The sequence below is a fragment of the Bombina bombina genome, chromosome 6 (assembly GCF_027579735.1).
Source record: "Bombina bombina isolate aBomBom1 chromosome 6, aBomBom1.pri, whole genome shotgun sequence".
Lineage (NCBI taxonomy): Eukaryota > Metazoa > Chordata > Amphibia > Anura > Bombinatoridae > Bombina > Bombina bombina.
In genome coordinates, this window is record NC_069504.1 from 700,943,287 (window position 1) to 700,968,983 (window position 25,697).

A 25,697-nucleotide genomic window follows, 5' to 3' on the forward strand; every position below is an offset into this window, starting at 1 on the left:
GGTAATCTCACCTCCTGAGATTCCCAAACCCCTTGTGCCGTCAGAGACCCCCACACAGCTCCCCAACCTGTAAGACTTGCATCTGTTGAGATTACAGTCCAGGTCGGAAGAACAAAAGAAGCCCCCTGAACTAAACGATGGTGATCTGTCCACCACGTTAGAGAGTGTCGTACAATCGGTTTTAAAGATATTAATTGAGATATCTTTGTGTAATCCCTGCACCACTGGTTCAGCATACAGAGCTAAAGAGGTCGCATGTGAAAACGAGCAAAGGGGATCGCGTCCGATGCAGCAGTCATAAGACCTAGAATTTCCATGCATAAGGCTACCGAAGGGAATGATTGTGACTGAAGGTTTCGACAAGCTGATATCAATTTTAGACATCTCTTGTCTGTCAAAGATAGAGTCATGGACACTGAATCTATCTGGAAACCCAAAAAGGTTACCCTTGTCTGAGGAATCAATGAACTTTTTAGTAAATTGATCCTCCAACCATGATCTTGAAGAAACAACACAAGTCGATTCGTATGAGATTCTGCTAAATGTGAAGACTGAGCAAGTACCAAGATATCGTCCAAATAAGGAAATACCACAATACCCTGTTCTCTGATTACAGACAGAAGGGCACCGAGAACCTTTGTAAAAATTCTTGGAGCTGTTGCTAGGCCAAACGGCAGAGCAACAAACTGGTAATGCTTGTCTAGGAACGAGAATCTCAGAAACTGATAGTGATCTGGATGAATCGGAATATGCAGATATGCATCCTGTAAATCTATTGTAGACATATAATGCCCTTGCTGAACAAAAGGCAGGATAGTCCTTACAGTTACCATTTTGAATGTTGGTATCCTTACATAACGATTCAATATTTTTAGATCCAGAACTGGTCTGAAGGAATTCTCCTTCTTTGGTACAATGAAGAGATTTGAATAAAAGCCCAGCCCCTGTTCCAGAACTGGAACTGGCATAATTACTCCATCCAACTCTAGATCTGAAACACATTTCAGAAATGCTTGAGCCTTCGCTGGATTTACTGGGACATGGGAAAGAAAAAATCTCTTTGCAGGAGGCCTTATCTTGAAGCCAATGCTGTACCCTTCTGAAACAATATTCTGAATCCAAAGATTGTGAACGGAATTGATCCAAATTCCTTTGAAAAAACGTAATCTGCCCCCTACCAGCTGAGCTGGAATGAGGGCCGCACCTTCATGTGGACTTAGGAGCTGGCTTTGATTTTCTAAAAGGCTTGGATTTATTCCAGACTGGAGATGGTTTCCAAACTGATACCGCTCCTGAGGATGAAGGATCAGGCTTTTGTTCCTTGTTGTGACGAAAGGAACGAAAACGATTATTAGACCTAAATTTACCTTTAGATTTTTTATCCTGTGGTAAAAAAGTTCCTTTCCCTCCAGTAACAGTTGAGATAATAGAATCCAACTGAGAACCAAATAATTTATTACCCTGGAAAGAAAGGGAAAGCAGAGTAGACTTAGAAGACATATCAGCATTCCAACTTTTAAGCCATAAAGCTCTTCTATCTAAAATAGCTAGAGACATATACCTGACATCAACTCTAATGATATCAAAGATGGCATCACAAATAAAATTATTAGCATGTTGAAGAAGATTAATAATGCTATGAGAATTGTGATCTGTTACTTGTTGCGCTAAAGCTTCCAACCAAAAAGTTGAAGCTGCAGCAACATCCGCCAAAGATATAGCAGGTCTAAGAAGATTACCTGAACACAAGTAAGCTTTTCTTAGAAAGGATTCAATTTTCCTATCTAAAGGATCCTTAAAGGAAGTACCATCTGCCGTAGGAATGGTAGTACGCTTAGCAAGAGTAGAGACAGCCCCATCAACCTTAGGGATTTTGTCCCAAAATTCTAATCTGTCAGATGGCACAGGATATAATTGCTTAAAACGTTTAGGAGGAGTAAATGAATTACCCAAATTATTCCATTCCCTGGAAATTACTTCAGAAATAGCACCAGGAACAGGAAAAACTTCTGGAATAACTACAGGAGATTTAAAAACCTTATCTAAACGTTTAGATTTAGTATCAAGAGGACCAGAATCCTCAATTTCTAATGCAATTAGGACTTCTTTAAGTAAAGAACGAATAAATTCCATTTTAAATAAATATGAAGATTTATCAGCATCAACCTCTGAGACAGAATCCTCTGAACCAGAAGAACCATTATCAGAATCAGAATGATGATGTTCATTTAAAAATTCATCTGAAAAATGAGAAGTTTTAAAAGACTTTTTACGTTTACTAGAAGGAGGAATAACAGACATAGCCTTCTTAATGGATTTAGAAACAAAATCTCTTATGTTATCAGGAACACTCTGAGTATTAGATGTTGATGGAACAGCAACAGGTAATGTAACTTTACTAAAGGAAATATTATCTGCATTAACAAGTTTGTCATGACATTCAATACAAACAACAGCTGGAGGAACAGCTACCAAAAGTTTACAGCAGATACACTTAGCTTTGGTAGCTCCAGCACCAGGCAGCGATTTTCCAGAAGTATCTTCTGACTCAGCTTCAACATGGGACATCTTGCAATATGTAATAGAAAAAACAACATATAAAGCAAAATTGATCAAATTCCTTAAATGACAGTTTCAGGAATGGGAAAAAATGCCAGTGAACAAGCTTCTAGCAACCAGAAGCAATAAAAAATTAGACTTAAATAATGTGGAGACAAAAGTGACGCCCATATTTTTTTAGCGCCAAATAAGACGCCCACATTATTTGGCGCCAAAAATGATGCCACATCCGGAACGCCAACATTTTTGGCGCAAAAGAACGTCAAAAATGACGCAACAGAAAAAAAAATTTTGCGCCAAAAAAGTCCGCGCCAAGAATGACGCAATAAAATGAAGCATTTTCAGCCCCCGCGAGCCTAACAGCCCACAGGGAAAAGTCAAATTTTAAGGTAAGAAAAAAATTGTTTTATTCAAATGCATTATCCCAAATATGAAACTGACTGTCTGAAAATAAGGAATGTTGAACATCCTGAGTCAAGGCAAATAAATGTTTGAATACATATATTTAGAACTTTATAAAAAAGTGCCCAATCATAGCTTAGAGTGTCACAGAAAATAAGACTTACTTACCCCAGGACACTCATCTACATGTTGTAGAAAGCCAAACCAGTACTGAAACGAAAATCAGCAGAGGTAATGGTATATATATATATATATATATATATATATATATATAAGAGTATATCGTCGATCTGAAAAGGGAGGTAAGAGATGAATCTCTACGACCGATAACAGAGAACCTATGAAATAGACCCCGTAGAAGGAGATCATTGCATTCAAATAGGCAATACTCTCCTCACATCCCTCTGACATTCACTGCACGCTGAGAGGAAAACCGGGCTCCAACCTGCTGCGGAGCGCATATCAACGTAGAATCTAGCACAAACTTACTTCACCACCTCCATAGGAGGCAAAGTTTGTAAAACAGATTTGTGGGTGTGGTGAGGGGTGTATTTGTAGGCATTTTGAGGTTTGGGAAACTTTGCCCCTCCTGGTAGGAATGTATATCCCATACGTCACTAGCTCATGGACTCTTGCTAATTACATGAAAGAAATTAATACAATTTTATTACTTCAAAATCTGCTTTTAAAATGTAAAATTAAATATAAGAGACAATTTGCAGCTGTCATAACGTTATGCCAACATCACACCTGATATTTTAAGAGTTTTTGCTAGAATAAATACGCAATTTGCGGTCACTCAAAAAGTAATCAAAGTGTATATGGTTGTTTAGAATGAAGTACTTGTACTTTATTGCAAAGGCTAAGTACTGTAAGAGATGACATTTCATATCCACTATTAAATTCTGTAAACAATTTTTTTTACAACAGTAAATTATCTGGTATATTAAAATTATCTCTTGCTAAATAATTATGATGAAGTATAGTAGTATTCACTACAGAGCATCATGTATAAGTATACATAGTTCACTGGTCTTAGTTGTCAGTACTAACATATCTAAAACCTGTTTTAAAACAGGTCTTTAACATTTGATCGATTCCTAAATATTTGCTTACCAAGTAGTAAAAATCAGTTAAACAATTAAAAGAAAAGTGAGCATACCCATGGCTGTGCTAGACTCCTAAACATAACTAAAAAAAATCAATAACTGAAACCACATAACCTACAACCGTGGTTTCAAAACAAATAAGAGTAGTATCGGAGGAGAGGCACTGCTCAACTGCCAGATGTTTTGCCTATTGCTTTGTCAAAGCAAACCAAACAAAATTCATCAAACCAGCCAACCCCCACAAACATCATGGATCAAGTAATACACATATCTCCAACTATATCCCACCTCAATGTGGGCTGCTTATGTATATAGACATGCTCTGATAGAACAGTTAGACCAATCCAATATGATGTAAACAGAGGGGTAGGAGATAATCATGCTACAGTATTGATTTAGATTTGAGATATTTTTTTTTAGAAGGCGAAGCACAGAAATACCCAGGCGTTTTAAATAACTGGAGACGGCAAACAGTGAAAAGTTCAGATAGTGCCCATATGGGCAATAATAATAGCCATTAATGGGCTTCTCTATAGGGATATTTTGTACTTGCTTTTCACGTCTCAAGGGGAATAATTATTAACAGGTTCATTAAGTGATTTTTTTGCTAAACAAATGCAGAATATGGTAGTGTTTAACGGCATTCAGCTCTTTTCAATTCAAAGTGAAACATGTAAAGATCCATACACAAATCTGCACAAAAAGAGACAACATGATGCTAAAAAGCATTCATTTAGAAAAAAACATAATTTATGTAAGAACTTACCTGATAAATTAATTTCTTTCATATTAGCAAGAGTCCATGAGCTAGTGACGTATGGGATATACATTCCTACCAGGAGGGGCAAAGTTTCCCAAACCTCAAAATGCCTATAAATACACCCCTCACCACATCCACAATTCAGTTTAACGAATAGCCAAGAAGTGGCGTGATAAGAAAGGAGCGAAAGCATAAAAATAAGGAATTGGAATAATTGTGCTTTATACAAAAAAATCATAACCACCACAAAAAAGGGTGGGCCTCATGGACTCTTGCTAATATGAAAGAAATGAATTTATCAGGTAAGTTCTTAGATAAATTATGTTTTCTTTCATGTAATTAGCAAGAGTCCATGAGCTAGTGACGTATGGGATAATAAATACCCAAGATGTGGAACTTCCACGCAAGAGTCACTAGAGAGGGAGGGATAAAATAAAGACAGCCAATTCTGCTGAAAAATAATAATCCACAACCCAAAACAAAAGTTTTAATCTTAATAATGAAAAAAAACTGAAATTATAAGCAGAAGAATCAAACTGAAACAGCTACCTGAAGTACTTTTCTACCAAAAACTGCTTCAGAAGAAGAAAACACATCAAAATGGTAGAATTTAGTAAAAGTATGCAAAGAAGACCAAGTTGCTGCTTTGCAAATCTGATCAACAGAAGCTTCATTCCTAAACGCCCAGGAAGTAGAAACTGACCTAGTAGAATGAGCCGTAATTCTTTGAGGCGGGGATTTACCCGACTCCACATAAGCATGATGAATCAAAGACTTTAACCACGAAGCCAAATAAATGGCGGAGGCCTTCTGACCTTTTCTGGACCCAGAAAATATAACAAATAGACTAGAAGTCTTTCTAAAATCTTTAGTAGCTTCAACATAATATTTCAAAGCTCTTACTACATCCAAAGAATGTAAAGATCTCTCCTTTGAATTCGTAGGATTAGGACACAATGAAGGAACAACAATTTCTCTACTAATGTTGTTAGAATTCACAACCTTAGGTAAAAATTTAAATGAAGTCCGCAACACTGCCTTATCCTGATGAAAAATCAGAAAAGGAGATTCACAAGAAAGAGCAGATAACTCAGAAACTCTTCTAGCAGAAGATATGGCCAAAAGGAACAGAACTTTCCAAGAAAGTAATTTAATGTCCAGAGAATGCATAGGTTCAAACGGAGGGGCTTGTAAAGCCCTCAGAACTAAATTAAGACTCCAAGGAGGAGAGATTGATTTAATGACACGTTTGATACGAACCAAAGCCTGTACAAAACAATTAATATCAGAAAGATTAGCAATCTTTCTGTGAAAAAGAACAGAAAGAGCAGAGATTTGTCCTTTCAAGGAACTTGCAGACAAACCTTTATCCAAACCATCCTGAAGAAACTGTAAAATTCTAGGAATTCTAAAAGAATGCCAAGAGAATTTATGAGAACACCAAGAAATGTAAGTCTTCCAGACTCGATAATAAATCTTCCTAGACACAGATTTACGAGCCTGTAACATAGTATTAATTACTGAGTCAGAGAAACCTCTATGACTAAGAATCAAGCGTTCAATTTCCATACCTTCAAATTTAATGATTTGAGATCCTGATGGAAAAAAGGGCCTTGAGATAGAAAGTCTGGTCTTAACAGAAGAGTCCAAGGTTGGCAACTGGCCATCCGAATGAGATCCGCATACCAAAACCTGTGAGGCCATGCTGGAGCCACCAGCAGTACAAACGAACGTTCCATTAGAATTTTGGAAATCACTTTTGGAAGAAGAACTAGAGGCGGAAAGATATAGGCCGGATGATAATTCCAAGGAAGCGACAACGCGTCCACTGCCTCCGCCTGAGGATCCCTGGATCTGGACAGATACCTGGGAAGTTTCTTGTTTAGATGAGAGGCCATCAGATCTATTTCTGGAAGTCCCCAGATTTGAACAATCTGAAGAAATACCTCTGGGTGAAGGGACCATTCGCCCGGATGTAATGTCTGGCGACTGAGATAATCCGCTTCCCAATTGTCTACACCTGGGATGTGAACCACAGAGATTAGACAGGAGCTGGATTCCGCCCATACAAGTATCCGAGATACTTCTTTCATAGCCTGAGGACTGTGAGTCCCACCCTGATGATTGACATATGCCACGGTTGTGACATTGTCTGTCTGAAAACAAATAAACGATTCTCTCTTCAGAAGAGGCCAGAACTGAAGAGCTCTGAAAATCGCACGGAGTTCCAAAATGTTGATTGGTAATCTCGCCTCCTGAGATTCCCAAACCCCCTGCGCTGTCAGAGATCCCCATACAGCTCCCCAACCTGACAGACTCGCATCTGTTGAGATCACAGTCCAGGTTGGACGAACAAAAGAAGCCCCTTGGACTAAACGATGGTGATCTATCCACCACGTCAGAGTGTCGTACATTGGGATTTAAGAATATTAATTGTGATATCTTTGTATAATCCCTGCACCATTGGTTCAGCATACAAAGCTGAAGAGGTCGCATGTGAAAACGAGCAAAGGGGATCGCGTCCGATGCAGCAGTCATGAGACCTAGAATTTCCATGCATAAAGCTACCGAAGGGAATGATTGAGACTGAAGGTTTCGACAAGCTGAAACCAATTTCAGACGTCTCTTTTCTGTTAGAGACAAGGTCATGGACACTGAATCTATTAGAAAACCCAAAAAGGTTACCTTTGTCTGAGGAATCAACGAACTCTTTGGTAAATTGATCCTCCAACCATGTCTTTGAAGAAACGACACAAGTTGATTCGTATGAGATTCTGCAGAATGTAAAGACTGAGCAAGTACCAAGATATCGTCCAAATAAGGAAATACCGCAATACCCTGTTCTCTGATTACAGAGAGAAGGGCACCGAGAACCTTTGAAAAGATCCTTGGAGCTGTTGCTAGGCCAAACGGAAGGGCCACAAACTGGTAATGCTTGTCTAGAAAAGAGAATCTCAGAAACTGAAAGTGATCTGGATGAATCGGAATATGAAGATATGCATCCTGTAAATCTATTGTGGACATATAATGCCCTTGCTGAACAAAAGGCAGAATAGTCCTTATAGTTACCATTTTGAATGTTGGTATCCTTACATAACGATTCAATATCTTTAAATCCAGAACTGGTCTGAAGGAAATCTCCTTCTTTGGTACAATGAATAGATTTGAGTAAAACCCCAGACCCTGTTCCAGAACTGGAACTGGCACAATTACTCCAGCCAACTCGAGATCTGAAACACATTTCAGAAATGCCTGAGCCTTCACTGGATTTATTGGAATGCGAGAGAGAAAAAATCTCTTCGCAGGCGGCCTTACCTTGAAACCTATTCTGTACCCTTGTGAAACAATGCTCTGAATCCAAAGACTGAATCGAATTGATCCAAATGTCTTTGAAAAATCGTAACCTGCCCCCTACCAGCTGTGCTGGAATGAGGGTCGCACCTTCATGTGGACTTGGGAGCTGGTTTTGACTTTCTAAAAGGCTTGGATTTATTCCAGATTGGAGAAGGTTTCCAAAGAGAAACCGTTCCTTTAGGGGAAGGGTCAGGCTTTTGTTCCTTATTCTGACGAAAGGAACGAAAACGATTAGCAGCCCTATATTTACCTTTAGATTTTTTGTCCTGAGGCAAAAAAGTTCTGTTCCCCCCGGTAACAGTTGAAATAATTGAATCCAACTGGGAACCAAAAAATGTATTACCTTGGAAAGAAAGAGAAAGCAAAGTTGACTTAGAAGACATATCTGCATTCCAAGTTTTAAGCCATAAAGCTCTTCTAGCTAAAATAGCTAAAGACATATACCTGACATCAACTCTAATGATATCAAAGATGGCATCACAAATAAAGTTATTAGCATGTTGAAGAAGTTTAACAATGCTATGAGCATTATGATCTGATACTTGTTGTGCTAAAGCCTCCAACCAAAAAGTGGAAGCGGCAGCAACATCAGCCAAAGAAATAGCAGGCCTAAGAAGATTACCTGAACATAAATAAGCTTTCCTTAGAAAGGATTCAATCTTCCTATCTAAAGGATCCTTAAAGGAAGTACTATCTGCTGTAGGAATAGTAGTACGTTTAGCAAGAGTAGAGATAGCCCCATCAACTTTAGGGATTTTGTCCCAAAACTCTAATCTGTCAGATGGCACAGGATACAATTTCTTAAACCTTTGAGAAGGAGTAAATGAAGTACCCAGATTATTCCATTCCCTAGAAATTACTTCAGAAATAGCATCAGGGACAGGAAAAACTTCTGGAATAACTATAGGAGGTTTAAAAAACGAATTTAAACGCTTAGTAGATTTAGTATCAAGAGGACTAGAATCCTCCATCTCTAATGCGATTAAAACTTCTTTAAGTAAAGAGCGAATAAATTCCATTTTAAATAAATATGAAGATTTATCAGTGTCAATATCTGAGACAGAATCCTCTGAACCAGAAATATCCTCATCAGAAACAGACAAATCAGAATGATGACGGTCATTTAAAAATTCATCTGAAAAATGAGAAGTTTTAAAAGACCTTTTACGTTTACTGGAAGGAGGAATAACAGACATAGCCTTCCTAATAGATTTAGAAACAAATTCTTTTATATTAACAGGAACATCCTGAGTATTAGATGTTGAAGGAACAGCAACAGGTAATGGTATATTACTAATGGAAATACTATCTGCATTAGCAAGCTTATCATGACATTCATCACAAACTACAGCAGGAGGAACAGTTACCACAAGTTTACAACAAATGCACTTAACTTTGGTAGAACCAGCATCAAGCAGCGTCTTTCCAGAAGTAGATTCTGATCCAGGGTCAATGTGAGACATCTTGCAATATGTAAAAGAAAAAACAACATATAAAGCAAAATTTATCAAATTCCTTAAATGACAGTTTCAGGAATGGGAAAAAATGCCAATGAACAAGCCTCTAGCAACCAGAAGCAATGAAAAATGAGACTGAAATAATGTGAAAAAAAGGTGGAGACAAGAATGACGTCCACATTTTTTAGCGCCAAAAAAGACGCCCACATTATTGGCGCAAAACGTCAAAAAAATGACGCAAACACGAACAACTTCCGGTGTCAAGTTTGACGCCGGAAATGACAAACAGAATTTTTTGCACCAAAAAAGTCTGCGCCAAGAATGACGCAATAAATTGAAGTATTTTCAGCCCCCGCGAGCCTAACAGCCCACAGGGAAAAAAGTCAATTTGAAACAATTTTTAAGGTAAGAAAAAAATAATTATTCATATGCATTATCCCAAATAATGAAACTGACTGTCTGAAATAAGGAATATTGATCATCCTGAATCAAGGCAAATATAAGTTTAAAGACATATATTTAGAACTTTATAAATAAAGTGCCCAACCATAGCTTAAAGTGTCACAAAAAATAAGACTTACTTACCCCAGGACACTCATCTACATATAGTAGATAGCCAAACCAGTACTGAAACGAGAATCAGTAGAGGTAATGGTACATAAGAGTATATCGTCGATCTGAAAAGGGAGGTAAGAGATGAATCTCTACGACCGATAACAGAGAACCTATGAAATAGATCCCGTAGAAGGAGACCATTGAATTCAAATAGGCAATACTCTCTTCACATCCCTCTGACATTCACTGCACACTGAGGAGAAAACCGGGCTCCAGCCTGCTGCGAAGCGCATATCAACGTAGAATCTAGCACAAACTTACTTCACCACCTCCACGGGAGGCAAAGTTTGTAAAAACAGAATGAATTGTGGGTGTGGTGAGGGGTGTATTTGTAGGCATTTTGAGGTTTGGGAAACTTTGCCCCTCCTGGTAGGAATGTATATCCCATACGTCACTAGCTCATGGACTCTTGCTAATTACATGAAAGAAATTGCCAAATGCACATGTCTAATAATTTCCCACATTGTGCTGATGTTAACCTAGTCACTTTTTTGGCTTGGTTTTGCTGAACTAGCACACTTATATAGATGAGTAATAGTGCATAGGTGGAGGAGAGAGGCACTTCCTGTAATTTTTATTTTTTTACATTGCGTGTGTGAGTCTTTGATTTTATATGGTATATAATAAAGGTTAAGTTTAAGAATCCTCAGTTTATGGATTTTCTAAGTGATATATTGTGATATTCTCTGTGTGCCATGGGGATGCTCACTTTTCTTTCCATTTGTTTATATTTGAATATTGCATCCAGCATTGCCCTTTATTAGTACAAATGGACTAACAAAAGTATTATTTTATTTTTTATAAATCAAAGATTTTTATTAGGGTATTTAGCAAAATCGTGTTCATACACAAACAGGAAAACAGGTGATTTCAAACTGAACATATCTACAAGCAGTAGTAAATCATGATATACATTTTAAAAGACATGAATACCCTACCGTCTGACTAGCATACCTTGGGTAAATATATTGCAAGATTTACATTGATACCCTGTCGGTTTATTTATTTATAATAAGATACTATAGTACCTCTTTATTGTGAAATTCTATCTAATAGAATGATATTACAAACAGACATATGTGGAATTATAAACACTGATGAGAGATACATTTTTCCCCCTAATATACATAGTGCTGCTTTAGATAGAGTGAACATGGGGCAGATATACAATATAAAAAGGAGTGATTAATATTGGTTTTTCGAGATTTAGACATATTAAAACTGAGAGGTTCCAACAATTAACAAATTAGAACACCAATTTCCTCTTGTGACATAGAGGTTAACTCTTAAACCTAAAGAGGTGTGTGATATGAACGAGGTGAATTAGTGTTATAGAGCGGATTAATACCGCTGAAGGATTCACCAGGCTGGGTGAATATTTGAAATACAATACTGTATATGAAATATGTTGAATATAGCCCACCAGGAGCTCATCTTGGCGTGGGGGGGGGGAGTAGGGAGCATAGACACCAACAGTGCAGAATAATTGCTGAAGTTTCTCACTAGTGACGTTGGATATAGATATTTTAGTCATATCAATAGGCCTACCAAACCTAATGGCCTTTAATAAAAACATATAAGTGGACTTGGGCAAAAGAAGTGAGATATAAACTTGCAAAGGGCCCACCCCAAGCCTTCAATTGGAATGCCCCAAAGTTGTGTAATGACAAAAATAAATAAAGTCATATTACAGAAACATTAAAGCTGCAAAACGGGCACCTGTATAACAAGTCAGCCACCTATATAATAGCTTAACAATCCTCTGTCACATACATAGAGATTCCCACTGTGTATATCTGATGTACAACAGAAGCCTGTTATTGAAACAGACCAACATCAGGGAGAACTATAAGGAGCTGTTGCAGAAGAACATTGAGGCCGTGTTAAGATATCTGACTTTATCAGATACGTAGTTTTGTAACCTTGCAAGGGCCTGTGAAAGAAAAATTATATATCCATATTCACTAGAATAAGCACATGACCATGTATCCCATACAGAAATAACAATGAATACTAGTGCTATATGTCACACCAAACTAATCTAAATTGTGCTAGCTGAGCTGTGTAAACTTAAACTACATATTTGGCAGATTAAAGATTGTTCATTTGTAGATACTGTACTTTAAAGACACACTGCCCATGTGGAGTCATGCAACAAATGAAAGCCAGAGTTTTGCTTAGCCCACACCGGTAACATCAATCTGGGTCGTATCCTGTAGAATAGATAATACAACCGGTGCAGAGTCTGGATCGATAGGCAGCAGGACTTGCCCTGTACTGCTGAAATGATCTGTCTGCTGAGATTGTCATGTCGCAGTATGCCCCGATAAGTAAGTGTCCAGCGTCTCACACTGTACCGTCTCACATGACTTCCAGTATATGTACGAAAGCCTCCATTCTTTCTCTGCACTGCCATGGTCTGACTATCAGTGCTCTCTGTCTTGGTAGTATTGTCACCAAATATCAGGAGGTCGGCCGCTCCATCCTGAATGTCGGCTAGACAGAGTTGTGCTTGTGATCCATTCTGCTGCGGTATAGTATCAGAACCAGCTTTGATTTTAGAATTCACTGTTTCTTTGTGCAGTGACGTTTTTAGTTCTGTTTGTATGCCTCCAGGCTGCAATAGGCAGCGTCGGTCTTTAACAATCTTGAGAGTGAGGATGTCTGCCACAGTCTGTGGCTCCATGTACTGCATTGCCACATCCCGTTTCTCCGCCATCTTGGGTGCACTGACATCTTCTGCACATGGATCTCGAACTAGCTGTATAAGTTTGGTAAAATTGCTATGCACCTGCCGCTCAAGCCCCAGTATGATTGCATGTATTAAAGAGTAATAGTCCTCCTCCATGATCATAATAAAATGTATATCTCCTGATTTCTGCCTTTTTTCAAGCAATATTTGCTCAGAGCTCCTAAAATCTGCGTCTGCACTGTTCAGCGATAGACTCTGCCCCCAACAAAAGTATTTTATCCCCAGTATAATTTTTGTCTAGATACATATACTCTTCCAAGTTTACATATTTAATGTAATGCATTATATTTATTTATATATACATTAAATGGCTGATGAATAGAATTAACCTTTATTGGTGTTTATTGTCATGCCGCAAACATAAAAATAAAAACAAAAGTGAAAAATGTGCTTACTCTAGTTTTGCGGAAGTGTACATCAAAACTTATGTCTTCATCAAAGTTCAACTCAAATACTTTCTTCGCTTTTTTGACTTTCTGTTTATCTGTTTCTGTCTCCGCTGTTGACAAAAAGGTATGTTGTCAGCAAACATAGTCATGGGTTTGCTCATTAAAACAAATGAATACAAGAGACTTACTCTTCTGCCGAGGGCGAAAACGCCAATGCTCAGGCCCTGCCCACATGGACATTGTACGAGGACTGAAGTAAGAGTACTCTCCAGGACAAGAAGACAATTGAAGGCACATGGTTCCAATATCGCCAACTGCAATTTGGGTCACTTGGGGACTGCAGAAGTGAATGAGGAAAAAATGGTGAACATAAGAAAATATGTATGCAGTCATTTTTTTTATTTTTCCTACTTATACAAAACTGTTAGAAAAAAAAAAAAAATCCATGTAAGAGATATATATATATATATATATATATATATACATATACACACACATACATATATATATATATACACACATACCCACACACCAAAAATGGTCTGTATGCAGTAATTTAAAAACAAAATTTATGCTTACCTGATAAATTTATTTCCGGGCATAGAGTCCACAAAACATTCTAATTACTAGTAAGATATTCACTCCTGGCCAGCAGGAGGAGGCAAAGAGCACCCCAGCAAAGCTGTAAAGTATCACTTCCCTTACCCATAACACCCAGTCATCCGGCCAAAGGGAACGGAAAAAGAAGTAACAAGGATATAGAGGTGCCTGAAGTTTGTACAAAAAAAACTGTTGTCTGAATTTAAACAATTGTGGGTAGTGGACTCTCTATGCCGGAAATATATAAATTTATCAGGTAAGCATACATTTTGTTTTCTTTCCACAAAACATTCTAATTACTAGTGGGAACCAATACCCAAGTTAGAGGGCACAGAATGAATAGGGAGGGAAAACAAGACAGGCGGACCTAAACTGAAGGCACCAGTGCTTGAAGAACCTTTCTCCCAAAAGAAACCTTAGCTTACGCAAAAAAAAAAAAAGTATAAAAATTGTAGAATTTGGAAAAAGTAACCAAGTGGCGGCCTTACAGATTTGCTACACAGAAACTTAATTTTTGAAAGCCCAATAAGATGAAAAAGCTCTAATGGAATGAGCAGTAATTCTCTCAGGAGGCTGTTGTCCAGCTGCCTCATAAGCTAACCAGATAACACTTCTCAACCAGAGAGAAAGAGAGGTAGAAGTGGCCTTCTGACCCCTACGTTTACCAGAGAAAACAACAAACAAGGCAGCGGAGCCTGCTGCAAAATTCTAAGAACAAGGTTAAGACTCCAAGGAGGAGCAACAGATTTAAACACAGGCCTGATTCTGACCAAGGCCTGAACAAAAGACTGAACATCTTGCAGAACTGCCTGACGTTTATACAGAAGGACAGAGCAGAAATCTGACCCTTCAAAGTACTGACAGACAAACTCATCTCCAGGCCCTCCTGAAGAAAAGCCAAAATTTGAGGAACCCTTACTTTGTTCCAAGAAAAACCTTTTGAATCACACCAAAGAAGGTATTTACACCATACTCTTATGGAAAATTCTGCAAGTAACCGGTTTACGAGCCTGAAGCATAGTATCTATGACTTTCTCAGAGAAGACACGTCTAGCCAAACTTAGACGTTCAATCTCCAAGCAGTCAGCTTCAGAGAAACCAGATTTGGATGAAGAAAGGGACCCTGAAGAAGGTCCTTCCTAAAAGGTAACCTTCATGGCGGAAAAGATGACATTGTCACCAGATCCAAAAACCAGATCCTGCGAGGCCATGCAGGAGCTATTAGAATCACAGAAGCCCTCTCCTGTTTGATACAAGCAATTACTCGTGGAAGCAACGCAAACGGAGGAAACAGGTATGCTAGGTTGAAGCTCCAAGGAACCACTAGAGCATCTACCAGAACGACTTGAGGATCTCTTGACCTTGAACCGTACTTTGGAAGCTTGGCGTTTCGACGAGATGCCATCAGATCCAACTCCGGTACCCCCCACCTGAGAGTTATCATTGTGAAAACCTCGGGATGAAAAGTCTGCCTGCTTAGAAAGTCCACCTCCCAGTTATCTACCCCTGGTAAGAAGATGGCAGAGAGATGGCAATCGTGAGACTCAGCGTTCCTTCCTGGTGATTGATGTGGCCACCGAGGTGATGATGTCCGACTGAAATCTGATAAATCGGACCAAAGCTAGTTAAGGCCAAGCTATTAAAAGCATAGAAAATTGCTCTCAACTCCAAGCTGTTTATTGGAAGAGACGACTCCTCTGGAGTCAACAGACTCAGTGTCTTTAAGAAACCCCTCCCCAGCCTAACAGACTGGCGTCCGTAGTCACAATCACCCAGGAAGCATTTGAAACCCACCATGAGAGTGAGACCCTTGTAGGGGAATACAAATGTATCTTCTGCAAGAGATCCGAGTGATCCACGTTCCCTTGACTGAGCATGCATAGCTGCAGAGGTCTCAGATGGAACCGAGCAAAAGGAATAATGTCCATGGAGTTAACCATCAGTCCAATCAACTCCATGCAATGAGCCACAGATAGACCAATAGCAGACTGGAGAGACAGGCAAGAAACATGAAGCTTTGATTTTCTGAAGTCCATCAGAAAAATCTTTATTGACAGCGAATCTATGATTGTTCCCATGAAACAAACCCTTGTATCTGGAACAAGCGAACTCTTTCCCAGATTTACTTTCCACCCGTGGGAACGTAGAATCGACAACAACATCTCGGTATGAGATATTGCTAGATGAAAAGATGGCGCTTGAACTAGAATGTCGTCTAGATAAGGCGCCACAGCAATACCCTGGGACCTCACCACTGCCAGAAGAGCCCCCAGAACTTTTGTAAAAATTCTGGGAGCTGTAGCAAGGCCAAAAGGAAGGGCAACAAACTGGAAATCCATCTTGAAGGACGGAACCCTGAGGAATTGATTGAGACACTGTAAGTCCAGAATGGGACAAAAAGTGCCCTCCTTCTTGGGAACTACAAATAGATTTGAATAGAATCCTAGACCCTGTTCCTCTAGAGGAACTGGAACAATCACTCCCTGTGATGATAGATCCTTTACGCAGTTTAAGAAGGCCTCTCTCTTTATCGGATTCACAGATAACCTTGACAGGTGGAACCTGCCCCTGGGAGGACAAGATTTAAATCCTATTTTGTAACCAAGGGATACTATATCTATGGACCAAGGATCTGGAACATCGTGTATCCAAGTCTTCTGGAAAAAAAAAAGCCTGCCCCCCCCCCCCCCCCCCCACTTGATTCACTACAGTAATCATCCTCATCAGATAATTGAGACAAATGGACTAACGCAGCTTTAGCGGAGTCAGCCTTACTAACATCAATATGTTTAGATTTCCTCTTTCGTTTACCAGAAACCTTTGCAAAAGCTGATAAAGCTGCATAAACAGCAGAAGTAATCTGCGAAGCAAAATCCCCAGGTAAAAAAAAAACACTCCCAGGAGGCTTCGAGGAACAGCAGGGCACTGCATGTGAAGCTTGAGGGGAAAGCTGAGGCGTATCTAGGATAACACTTTCCTGAGAGACAGAAGGCTTAGGGAGAGACATCTTATCTTTAACGTTTTATTCAAACATTAAAAAGCAAAACTGTACAGGAGGAATTATCTTAGCCTCCAAACACAATAAGCATTTTTCAAATTAATAAATTTCAGAATTAGTGTCCATAATTGGGTATCAGTTCACAATTAACAAAAAAAATGAAATGCCAAATTAAGTTTATTATATGAAGCAATAACACCCTCAGCTCTGGTTTGGTCTTATCCCTCCAGAAGTTGCTATCCCACTAGCACAGAAAACCAAACACACCCGGTAGCAAAAAACACCTCCTTGTTACCGGAACAGCCCAAATCCACTTGCCACTGTAGAAAGAAGAAAGTGCAGTCTCCACCTCACCGGGGCAAACTCCGATCTGAACAAAGAGGCCAAAAAACGGAAGTGCTGAGGAGCAATAAAAAAAAACTTTTTAAAATTGCGCCAAACAAAAACAGCGCTAAAACCAACAGCAGCACAGCAAAAGTGATTGGGCCAATAAGCCAAGTTGAAAAGTGATTGCAACAAGTAAGAAGTAAAACAAACACCTGTCAAACAATTCATACACTCTCCCATCTCTGAGCCCCCAGTAAAAAAAACAGAATTTATGTTTACCTGATAAATTACTTTCTCCAACGGTGTGTCCGGTCCACGGCGTCATCCTTACTTGTGGGATATTCTCCTCCCCAACAGGAAATGGCAAAGAGCCCAGCAAAGCTGGTCACATGATCCCTCCTAGGCTCCGCCTACCCCAGTCATTCGACCGACGTTAAGGAGGAATATTAGCATAGGAGAAACCATATGGTACCGTGGTGACTGTAGTTAAAGAAAATAAATTATCAGACCTGATTAAAAAAACCAGGGCGGGCCGTGGACCGGACACACCGTTGGAGAAAGTAATTTATCAGGTAAACATAAATTCTGTTTTCTCCAACATAGGTGTGTCCGGTCCACGGCATCATCCTTACTTGTGGGAACCAATACCAAAGCTTTAGGACACGGATGAAGGGAGGGAGCAAATCAGGTCACCTAAATGGAAGGCACCACGGCTTGCAAAACCTTTCTCCCAAAAATAGCCTCAGAAGAAGCAAAAGTATCAAACTTGTAAAATTTGGTAAAAGTGTGCAGTGAAGACCAAGTCGCTGCCCTACATATCTGATCAACAGAAGCCTCGTTCTTGAAGGCCCATGTGGAAGCCACAGCCCTAGTGGAATGAGCTGTGATTCTTTCGGGAGGCTGCCGTCCGGCAGTCTCGTAAGCCAATCTGATGATGCTTTTAATCCAAAAAGAGAGAGAGGTAGAAGTTGCTTTTTGACCTCTCCTTTTACCAGAATAAACAACAAACAAGGAAGATGTTTGTCTAAAATCCTTTGTAGCATCTAAATAGAATTTTAGAGCGCGAACAACATCCAAATTGTGCAACAAACGTTCCTTCTTTGAAACTGGTTTCGGACACAGAGAAGGTACGATAATCTCCTGGTTAATGTTTTTGTTAGAAACAACTTTTGGAAGAAAACCAGGTTTAGTACGTAAAACCACCTTATCTGCATGGAACACCAGATAAGGAGGAGAACACTGCAGAGCAGATAATTCTGAAACTCTTCTAGCAGAAGAGATTGCAACTAAAAACAAAACTTTCCAAGATAATATCTTAATATCAACGGAATGTAAGGGTTCAAACGGAACCCCCTGAAGAACTGAAAGAACTAAATTGAGACTCCAAGGAGGAGTCAAAGGTTTGTAAACAGGCTTAATTCTAACCAGAGCCTGAACAAAGGCTTGAACATCTGGCACAGCTGCCAGCTTTTTGTGAAGTAACACAGACAAGGCAGAAATCTGTCCCTTCAGGGAACTTGCAGATAATCCTTTTTCCAATCCTTCTTGAAGGAAGGATAGAATCTTAGGAATCTTAACCTTGTCCCAAGGGAATCCTTTAGATTCACACCAACAGATATATTTTTTCCAAATTTTGTGGTAAATCTTTCTAGTTACAGGCTTTCTGGCCTGAACAAGAGTATCGATAACAGAATCTGAGAACCCTCGCTTCGATAAGATCAAGCGTTCAATCTCCAAGCAGTCAGCTGGAGTGAAACCAGGTTCGGATGTTCGAACGGACCCTGAACAAGAAGGTCTCGTCTCAAAGGTAGCTTCCAAGGTGGAGCCGATGACATATTCACCAGATCTGCATACCAAGTCCTGCGTGGCCACGCAGGAGCTATCAAGATCACCGACGCCCTCTCCTGATTGATCCTGGCTACCAGCCTGGGGATGAGAGGGAACGGCGGGAACACATAAGCTAGTTTGAAGGTCCAAGGTGCTACTAGTGCATCCACTAGAGCCGCCTTGGGATCCCTGGATCTGGACCCGTAGCAAGGAACTTTGAAGTTCTGACGAGAGGCCATCAGATCCATGTCTGGAATGCCCCACAGCTGAGTGACTTGGGCAAAGATTTCCGGATGGAGTTCCCACTCCCCCGGATGCAATGTCTGACGACTCAGAAAATCCGCTTCCCAATTTTCCACTCCTGGGATGTGGATAGCGGACAGGTGGCAGGAGTGAGACTCCGCCCACAGAATGATTTTGGTCACTTCTTCCATCGCTAGGGAACTCCTTGTTCCCCCCTGATGGTTGATGTACGCAACAGTTGTCATGTTGTCTGATTGAAACCGTATGAACTTGGCCCTCGCTAGCTGAGGCCAAGCCTTGAGAGCATTGAATATCGCTCTCAGTTCCAGAATATTTATCGGTAGAAGAGATTCTTCCCGAGACCAAAGACCCTGAGCTTTCAGGGATCCCCAGACCGCGCCCCAGCCCATCAGACTGGCGTCGGTCGTGACAATGACCCACTCTGGTCTGCGGAATGTCATCCCTTGTGACAGGTTGTCCAGGGACAGCCACCAACGGAGTGAGTCTCTGGTCCTCTGATTTACTTGTATCTTCGGAGACAAGTCTGTATAATCCCCATTCCACTGACTGAGCATGCACAGTTGTAATGGTCTTAGATGAATGCGCGCAAAAGGAACTATGTCCATAGCCGCTACCATCAACCCGATCACTTCCATGCACTGAGCTATGGAAGGAAGAGGAACGGAATGAAGTATCCGACAAGAGTCTAGAAGCTTTGTTTTTCTGGCCTCTGTCAGAAATATCCTCATTTCTAAGGAGTCTATTATTGTTCCCAAGAAGGGAACCCTTGTTGACGGAGATAGAGAACTCTTTTCCACGTTCACTTTCCATCCGTGAGATCTGAGAAAGGCCAGGACGATGTCCGTGTGAGCCTTTGCTTGAGGAAGGGACGACGCTTGAATCAGAATGTCGTCCAAGTAAGGTACTACAGCAATGCCCCTTGGCCTTAGCACAGCTAGAAGGGACCCTAGTACCTTTGTGAAAATCCTTGGAGCAGTGGCTAATCCGAAAGGAAGCGCCACGAACTGGTAATGCTTGTCCAGGAATGCGAACCTTAGGAACCGATGATGTTCCTTGTGGATAGGAATATGTAGATACGCATCCTTTAAATCCACCGTGGTCATGAATTGACCTTCCTGGATGGAAGGAAGAATAGTTCGAATGGTTTCCATCTTGAACGATGGAACCTTGAGAAACTTGTTTAAGATCTTGAGATCTAAGATTGGTCTGAACGTTCCCTCTTTTTTGGGAACTATGAACAGATTGGAGTAGAACCCCATCCCTTGTTCTCTTAATGGAACAGGATGAATCACTCCCATTTTTAACAGGTCTTCTACACAATGTAAGAATGCCTGTCTTTTTATGTGGTCTGAAGACAACTGAGACCTGTGGAACCTCCCCCTTGGGGGAAGTCCCTTGAATTCCAGAAGATAACCTTGGGAGACTATTTCTAGCGCCCAAGGATCCAGAACATCTCTTGCCCAAGCCTGAGCGAAGAGAGAGAGTCTGCCCCCCACCAGATCCGGTCCCGGATCGGGGGCCAACATTTCATGCAGTCTTGGTAGCAGTGGCAGGTTTCTTGGCCTGCTTTCCCTTGTTCCAGCCTTGCATTGGTCTCCAAGCTGGCTTGGCTTGGGAAGTATTACCCTCTTGCTTAGAGGACGTAGCACCTCGGGCTGGTCCGTTTCTACGAAAGGGACGAAAATTAGGTTTATTTTTTGCCTTGAAAGGCCGATCCTGAGGAAGGGCGTGGCCCTTACCCCCAGTGATATCAGAGATAATCTCTTTCAAGTCAGGGCCAAACAGCGTTTTCCCCTTGAAAGGAATGTTAAGTAGCTTGTTCTTGGAAGACGCATCAGCCGACCAAGATTTCAACCAAAGCGCTCTGCGCGCCACAATAGCAAACCCAGAATTCTTAGCCGCTAACCTAGCCAATTGCAAAGTGGCGTCTAGGGTGAAAGAATTAGCCAATTTGAGAGCATTGATTCTGTCCATAATCTCCTCATAAGGAGGAGAATCACTATCGACCGCCTTTATCAGCTCATCGAACCAGAAACATGCGGCTGTAGCGACAGGGACAATGCATGCAATTGGTAGTAGAAGGTAACCCTGCTGAACAAACATCTTTTTAAGCAAACCTTCTAATTTTTTATCCATAGGATCTTTAAAAGCACAACTATCCTCTATGGGTATAGTGGTGCGTTTGTTTAAAGTGGAAACCGCTCCCTCGACCTTGGGGACTGTCTGCCATAAGTCCTTTCTGGGGTCGACCAAAGGAAACAATTTTTTAAATATGGGGGGAGGGACGAAAGGAATACCGGGCCTTTCCCATTCTTTATTAACAATGTCCGCCACCCGCTTGGGTATAGGAAAAGCTTCTGGGAGCCCCGGCACCTCTAGGAACTTGACCATTTTACATAGCTTCTCTGGGATGACCAACTTGTCACAATCATCCAGAGTGGATAATACCTCCTTAAGCAGAATGCGGAGATGTTCCAACTTAAATTTAAATGCAATCACATCAGGTTCAGCCTGTTGAGAAATGTTCCCTGAATCAGTAATTTCTCCCTCAGACAAAACCTCCCTGGCCCCATCAGACTGGGTTAGGGGCCCTTCAGAGATATTAGTATCAGCGTTGCCATGCTCTTCAGTATCTAAAACAGAGCAGCCGCGCTTACGCTGACAAGTGTTCATTTGGGCTAAAATGTTTTTGACAGAATTATCCATTACAGCCGTTAATTGTTGCATAGTAAGGAGTATTGGCGCGCTAGATGTACTAGGGGCCTCCTGAGTGGGCAAGACTCGTGTAGACGAAGGAGGGAATGATGCAGTACCATGCTTACTCCCCTCACTTGAGGAATCATCTTGGGCATCATTGTCATTATCACATAAATCACATTTATTTAAATGAATAGGAATTCTGGCTTCCCCACATTCAGAACACAGTCTATCTGGTAGTTCAGACATGTTAAACAGGCATAAACTTGATAACAAAGTACAAAAACGTTTTAAAATAAAACCGTTACTGTCACTTTAAATTTTAAACTGAACACACTTTATTACTGCAATTGCGAAAAAACATGAAGGAATTGTACAAAATTCACCAAATTTTCACCACAGTGTCTTAAAGCCTTAAAAGTATTGCACACCAAATTTGGAAGCTTTAACCCTTAAAATAACGGAACCGGAGCCGTTTTAAACTTTAACCCCTTTACAGTCCCTGGTATCTGCTTTGCTGAGACCCAACCAAGCCCAAAGGGGAATACGATACCAAATGACGCCTTCAGAAAGACTTTTCTAAGTATCAGAGCTCCTCACACATGCGACTGCATGCCATGCCTCTCAAAAACAAGTGCGCCACACCGGCGCGAAAATGAGGCTCTGCTTATGCTTTGGGAAAGCCCCTAAGGAATAAGGTGTCTAATACAGTGCCTGCCGATATTCTTATATCAAAATACCCAGATAAAATGATTCCTCAAGGCTAAATATGTGTTACTAATGAATCGATTTAGCCCAGAAAAGTCTACAGTCTTAATAAGTCCTTGTGAAGCCCTTATTTATGATCGTAATAAACATGGCTTACCGGATCCCATAGGGAAAATGACAGCTTCCAGCATTACATCGTCTTGTTAGAATGTGTCATACCTCAAGCAGCAAGAGACTGCATACTGTTCCCCCAACTGAAGTTAATAGCTCTCAACAGTCCTGTGTGGAACAGCCATGGATTTTAGTTACGGTTGCTAAAATCATTTTCCTCATACAAACAGAAATCTTCATCTCTTTTCTGTTTCTGAGTAAATAGTACATACCAGCACTATTTCAAAATAACAAACTCTTGATTGAATAATAAAAACTACAGTTAAACACTAAAAAACTCTAAGCCATCTCCGTGGAGATGTTGCCTGTACAACGGCAAAGAGAATGACTGGGGTAGGCGGAGCCTAGGAGGGATCATGTGACCAGCTTTGCTGGGCTCTTTGCCATTTCCTGTTGGGGAGGAGAATATCCCACAAGTAAGGATGACGCCGTGGACCGGACACACCTATGTTGGAGAAATATGCCTCTTTACACATAAAAGCAGTGCCCCAAAAACAGATTTAAATACTTTCCACAAGGATTTAACCCCTATAGTGCCGGTAAACTTCAAACCTAGAAGGGAAAGCACTTACCTGTGGATCCTGCTCTGTCAGGCAGGAGCTGTTTTCTGAGGTGTGGCAGATTCACTACATCTACCAGGGACCAATATAAAAGAAAGAACAGAGTAACCAACTCTGGTTTTCTATAATAGGGGTAGCAATAATGTTTAACCAAAGACTACCTCACCATCTTCTAACTGCTAATAGCCACCATCTTCCCCACCCTCCCGTGATCAAGGCAAAGAGAATGACTGTGGGTTATGGGTAAGGGAAGTGATACTTAACAGCTTTGCTGGGGTGCTCTTTGCCGCCTCCAGCTGGCCAGGAGTAAATATACCACTAGTAATTAGAATGTTTCATAGACTCTCTATGCCATAGGAAAGAAATATAAACAAACATATGAATTGGTAATTGTCAATGGGATATATTCCAAACTTTTAGAAATAACCATCTAAACTCATAGTTCTTAGTTAGAATGTTTTAAGACTTGTTTCAAAATCCCTGCACTTGTATCTCAGATAAGATCTATGTTTAAACATTTATTTCCCACACCCATATTGGGTAAACACAATTAAAAAAAAAAAAAAAAAAAGCTAAAAGGCATTTTTGCAGCCTAAAAATGAGCACTGCAAAAAAAGAGTTACCAAAATAGCTTTTCTGTTTCACTGGAATATTTCTGAATTTGAAAATAGCATACAACACCACAAACCCATACAAAAACCATAATTTATGCTTACCTGATAAATGTATTTCTCTTGTAGTGTATCCAGTCCACGGATCATCCATTACTTGTGGGATATATTCCCTTCCCAACAGGAAGTTGCAAGAGGATCACCCACAGCAGAGCTGCTATATAGCTCCTCCCCTCACATGTCATATCCAGTCATTCGACCGAAACAAGACGAGAAAGGAGAAACCATAGGGTGCAGTGGTAACTGTAGTTTAATTAAAAATTTAGACCTGCCTTAAAAGGACAGGGCGGGCCATGGACTGGATACACTACAAGAGAAATAAATTTATAAGGTAAGCATAAATTATGTTTTCTCTTGTTAAGTGTATCCAGTCCACGGATCATCCATTACTTGTGGGATACCAATACCAAAGCTTAAGTACACGGATGATGGGAGGGACAAGGCAGGAACTTAAACGGAAGGAACCACTGCCTGTAGAACCTTTCTCCCAAAAACAGCCTCCGAAGAAGCAAAAGTGTCAAATTTGTAAAATTTTGAAAAAGTGTGAAGCGAAGACCAAGTCGCAGCCTTGCAAATCTGTTCAACAGAGGTCTCATTTTTAAAGGCCCAGGTGGAAGCCACAGCTCTAGTAGAATGAGCTGTAATCCTTTCAGGGGGCTGCTGTCCAGCAGTCTCATAGGCTAAGCGTATTATGCTTCTAAGCCAAAAGGAGAGAGAAGTTGCCGAAGCCTTTTGACCTCTCCTCTGCCCAGAGTAAACGACAAACAGGGCAGATGTTTGACGAAAATCTTTAGTTGCCTGTAAGTAGAACTTCAAGGCACGGACTACGTCCAGATTATGTAAAAGACGTTCCTTCTTTGAAGAAGGATTAGGGCACAATGATGGGACAACAATCTCTTGATTGATATTCCTGTTAGAAACCACCTTAGGTAAAAACCCAGGTTTAGTACGCAGAACTACCTTGTCTGAATGGAAAATCAGATAAGGAGAATCACAATGTAAGGCAGATAACTCCGAGACTCTTCGAGCTGAGGAAATAGCCATCAAAAACAGAACTTTCCAAGATAAAAGTTTAATATCAATGGAATGAAGGGGTTCAAACGGAACTCCTTGAAGAACTTTAAGAACCAAGTTTAAGCTCCACGGAGGAGCAACAGTTTTAAACACAGGCTTAATCCTAGCCAAAGCCTGACAAAAAGCCTGGACGTCTGGAACTTCTGCCAGACGCTTGTGCAAAAGAATAGACAGAGCAGAGATCTGTCCCTTTAACGAACTAGCTGATAAGCCTTTTTCCAACCCCTCTTGGAGAAAGGACAATATCCTAGGAATCCTAACCTTACTCCATGAGTAACTCTTGGATTCGCACCAATACAGATATTTACGCCATATCTTATGGTAGATTTTCCTGGTAACAGGCTTTCGTGCCTGTATTAAGGTATCAATAACTGACTCGGAGAAGACACGCTTTGATAGGATC

The 25,697-nt window shown here is 40.5% G+C and overlaps 1 protein-coding gene across 3 annotated transcripts in view; it reads right to left on the reverse strand.

Annotated features, from left to right (window-relative positions):
* NCAPH (non-SMC condensin I complex subunit H) overlaps positions 1-25,697 on the reverse strand; it is a 132,915-nt gene that overhangs the window by 21,437 nt on the left and 85,781 nt on the right. For all 3 annotated transcript variants that reach the window (XM_053717824.1, XM_053717822.1, XM_053717823.1), the window contains exons 10-11: positions 13,586-13,734; positions 13,404-13,507 (exon numbers count right to left, since the gene is read on the reverse strand). In XM_053717824.1, the coding sequence (XP_053573799.1) occupies positions 13,404-13,507; positions 13,586-13,734 (253 nt within the window). The remainder of the gene's footprint in view (positions 1-13,403; positions 13,508-13,585; positions 13,735-25,697) is intronic.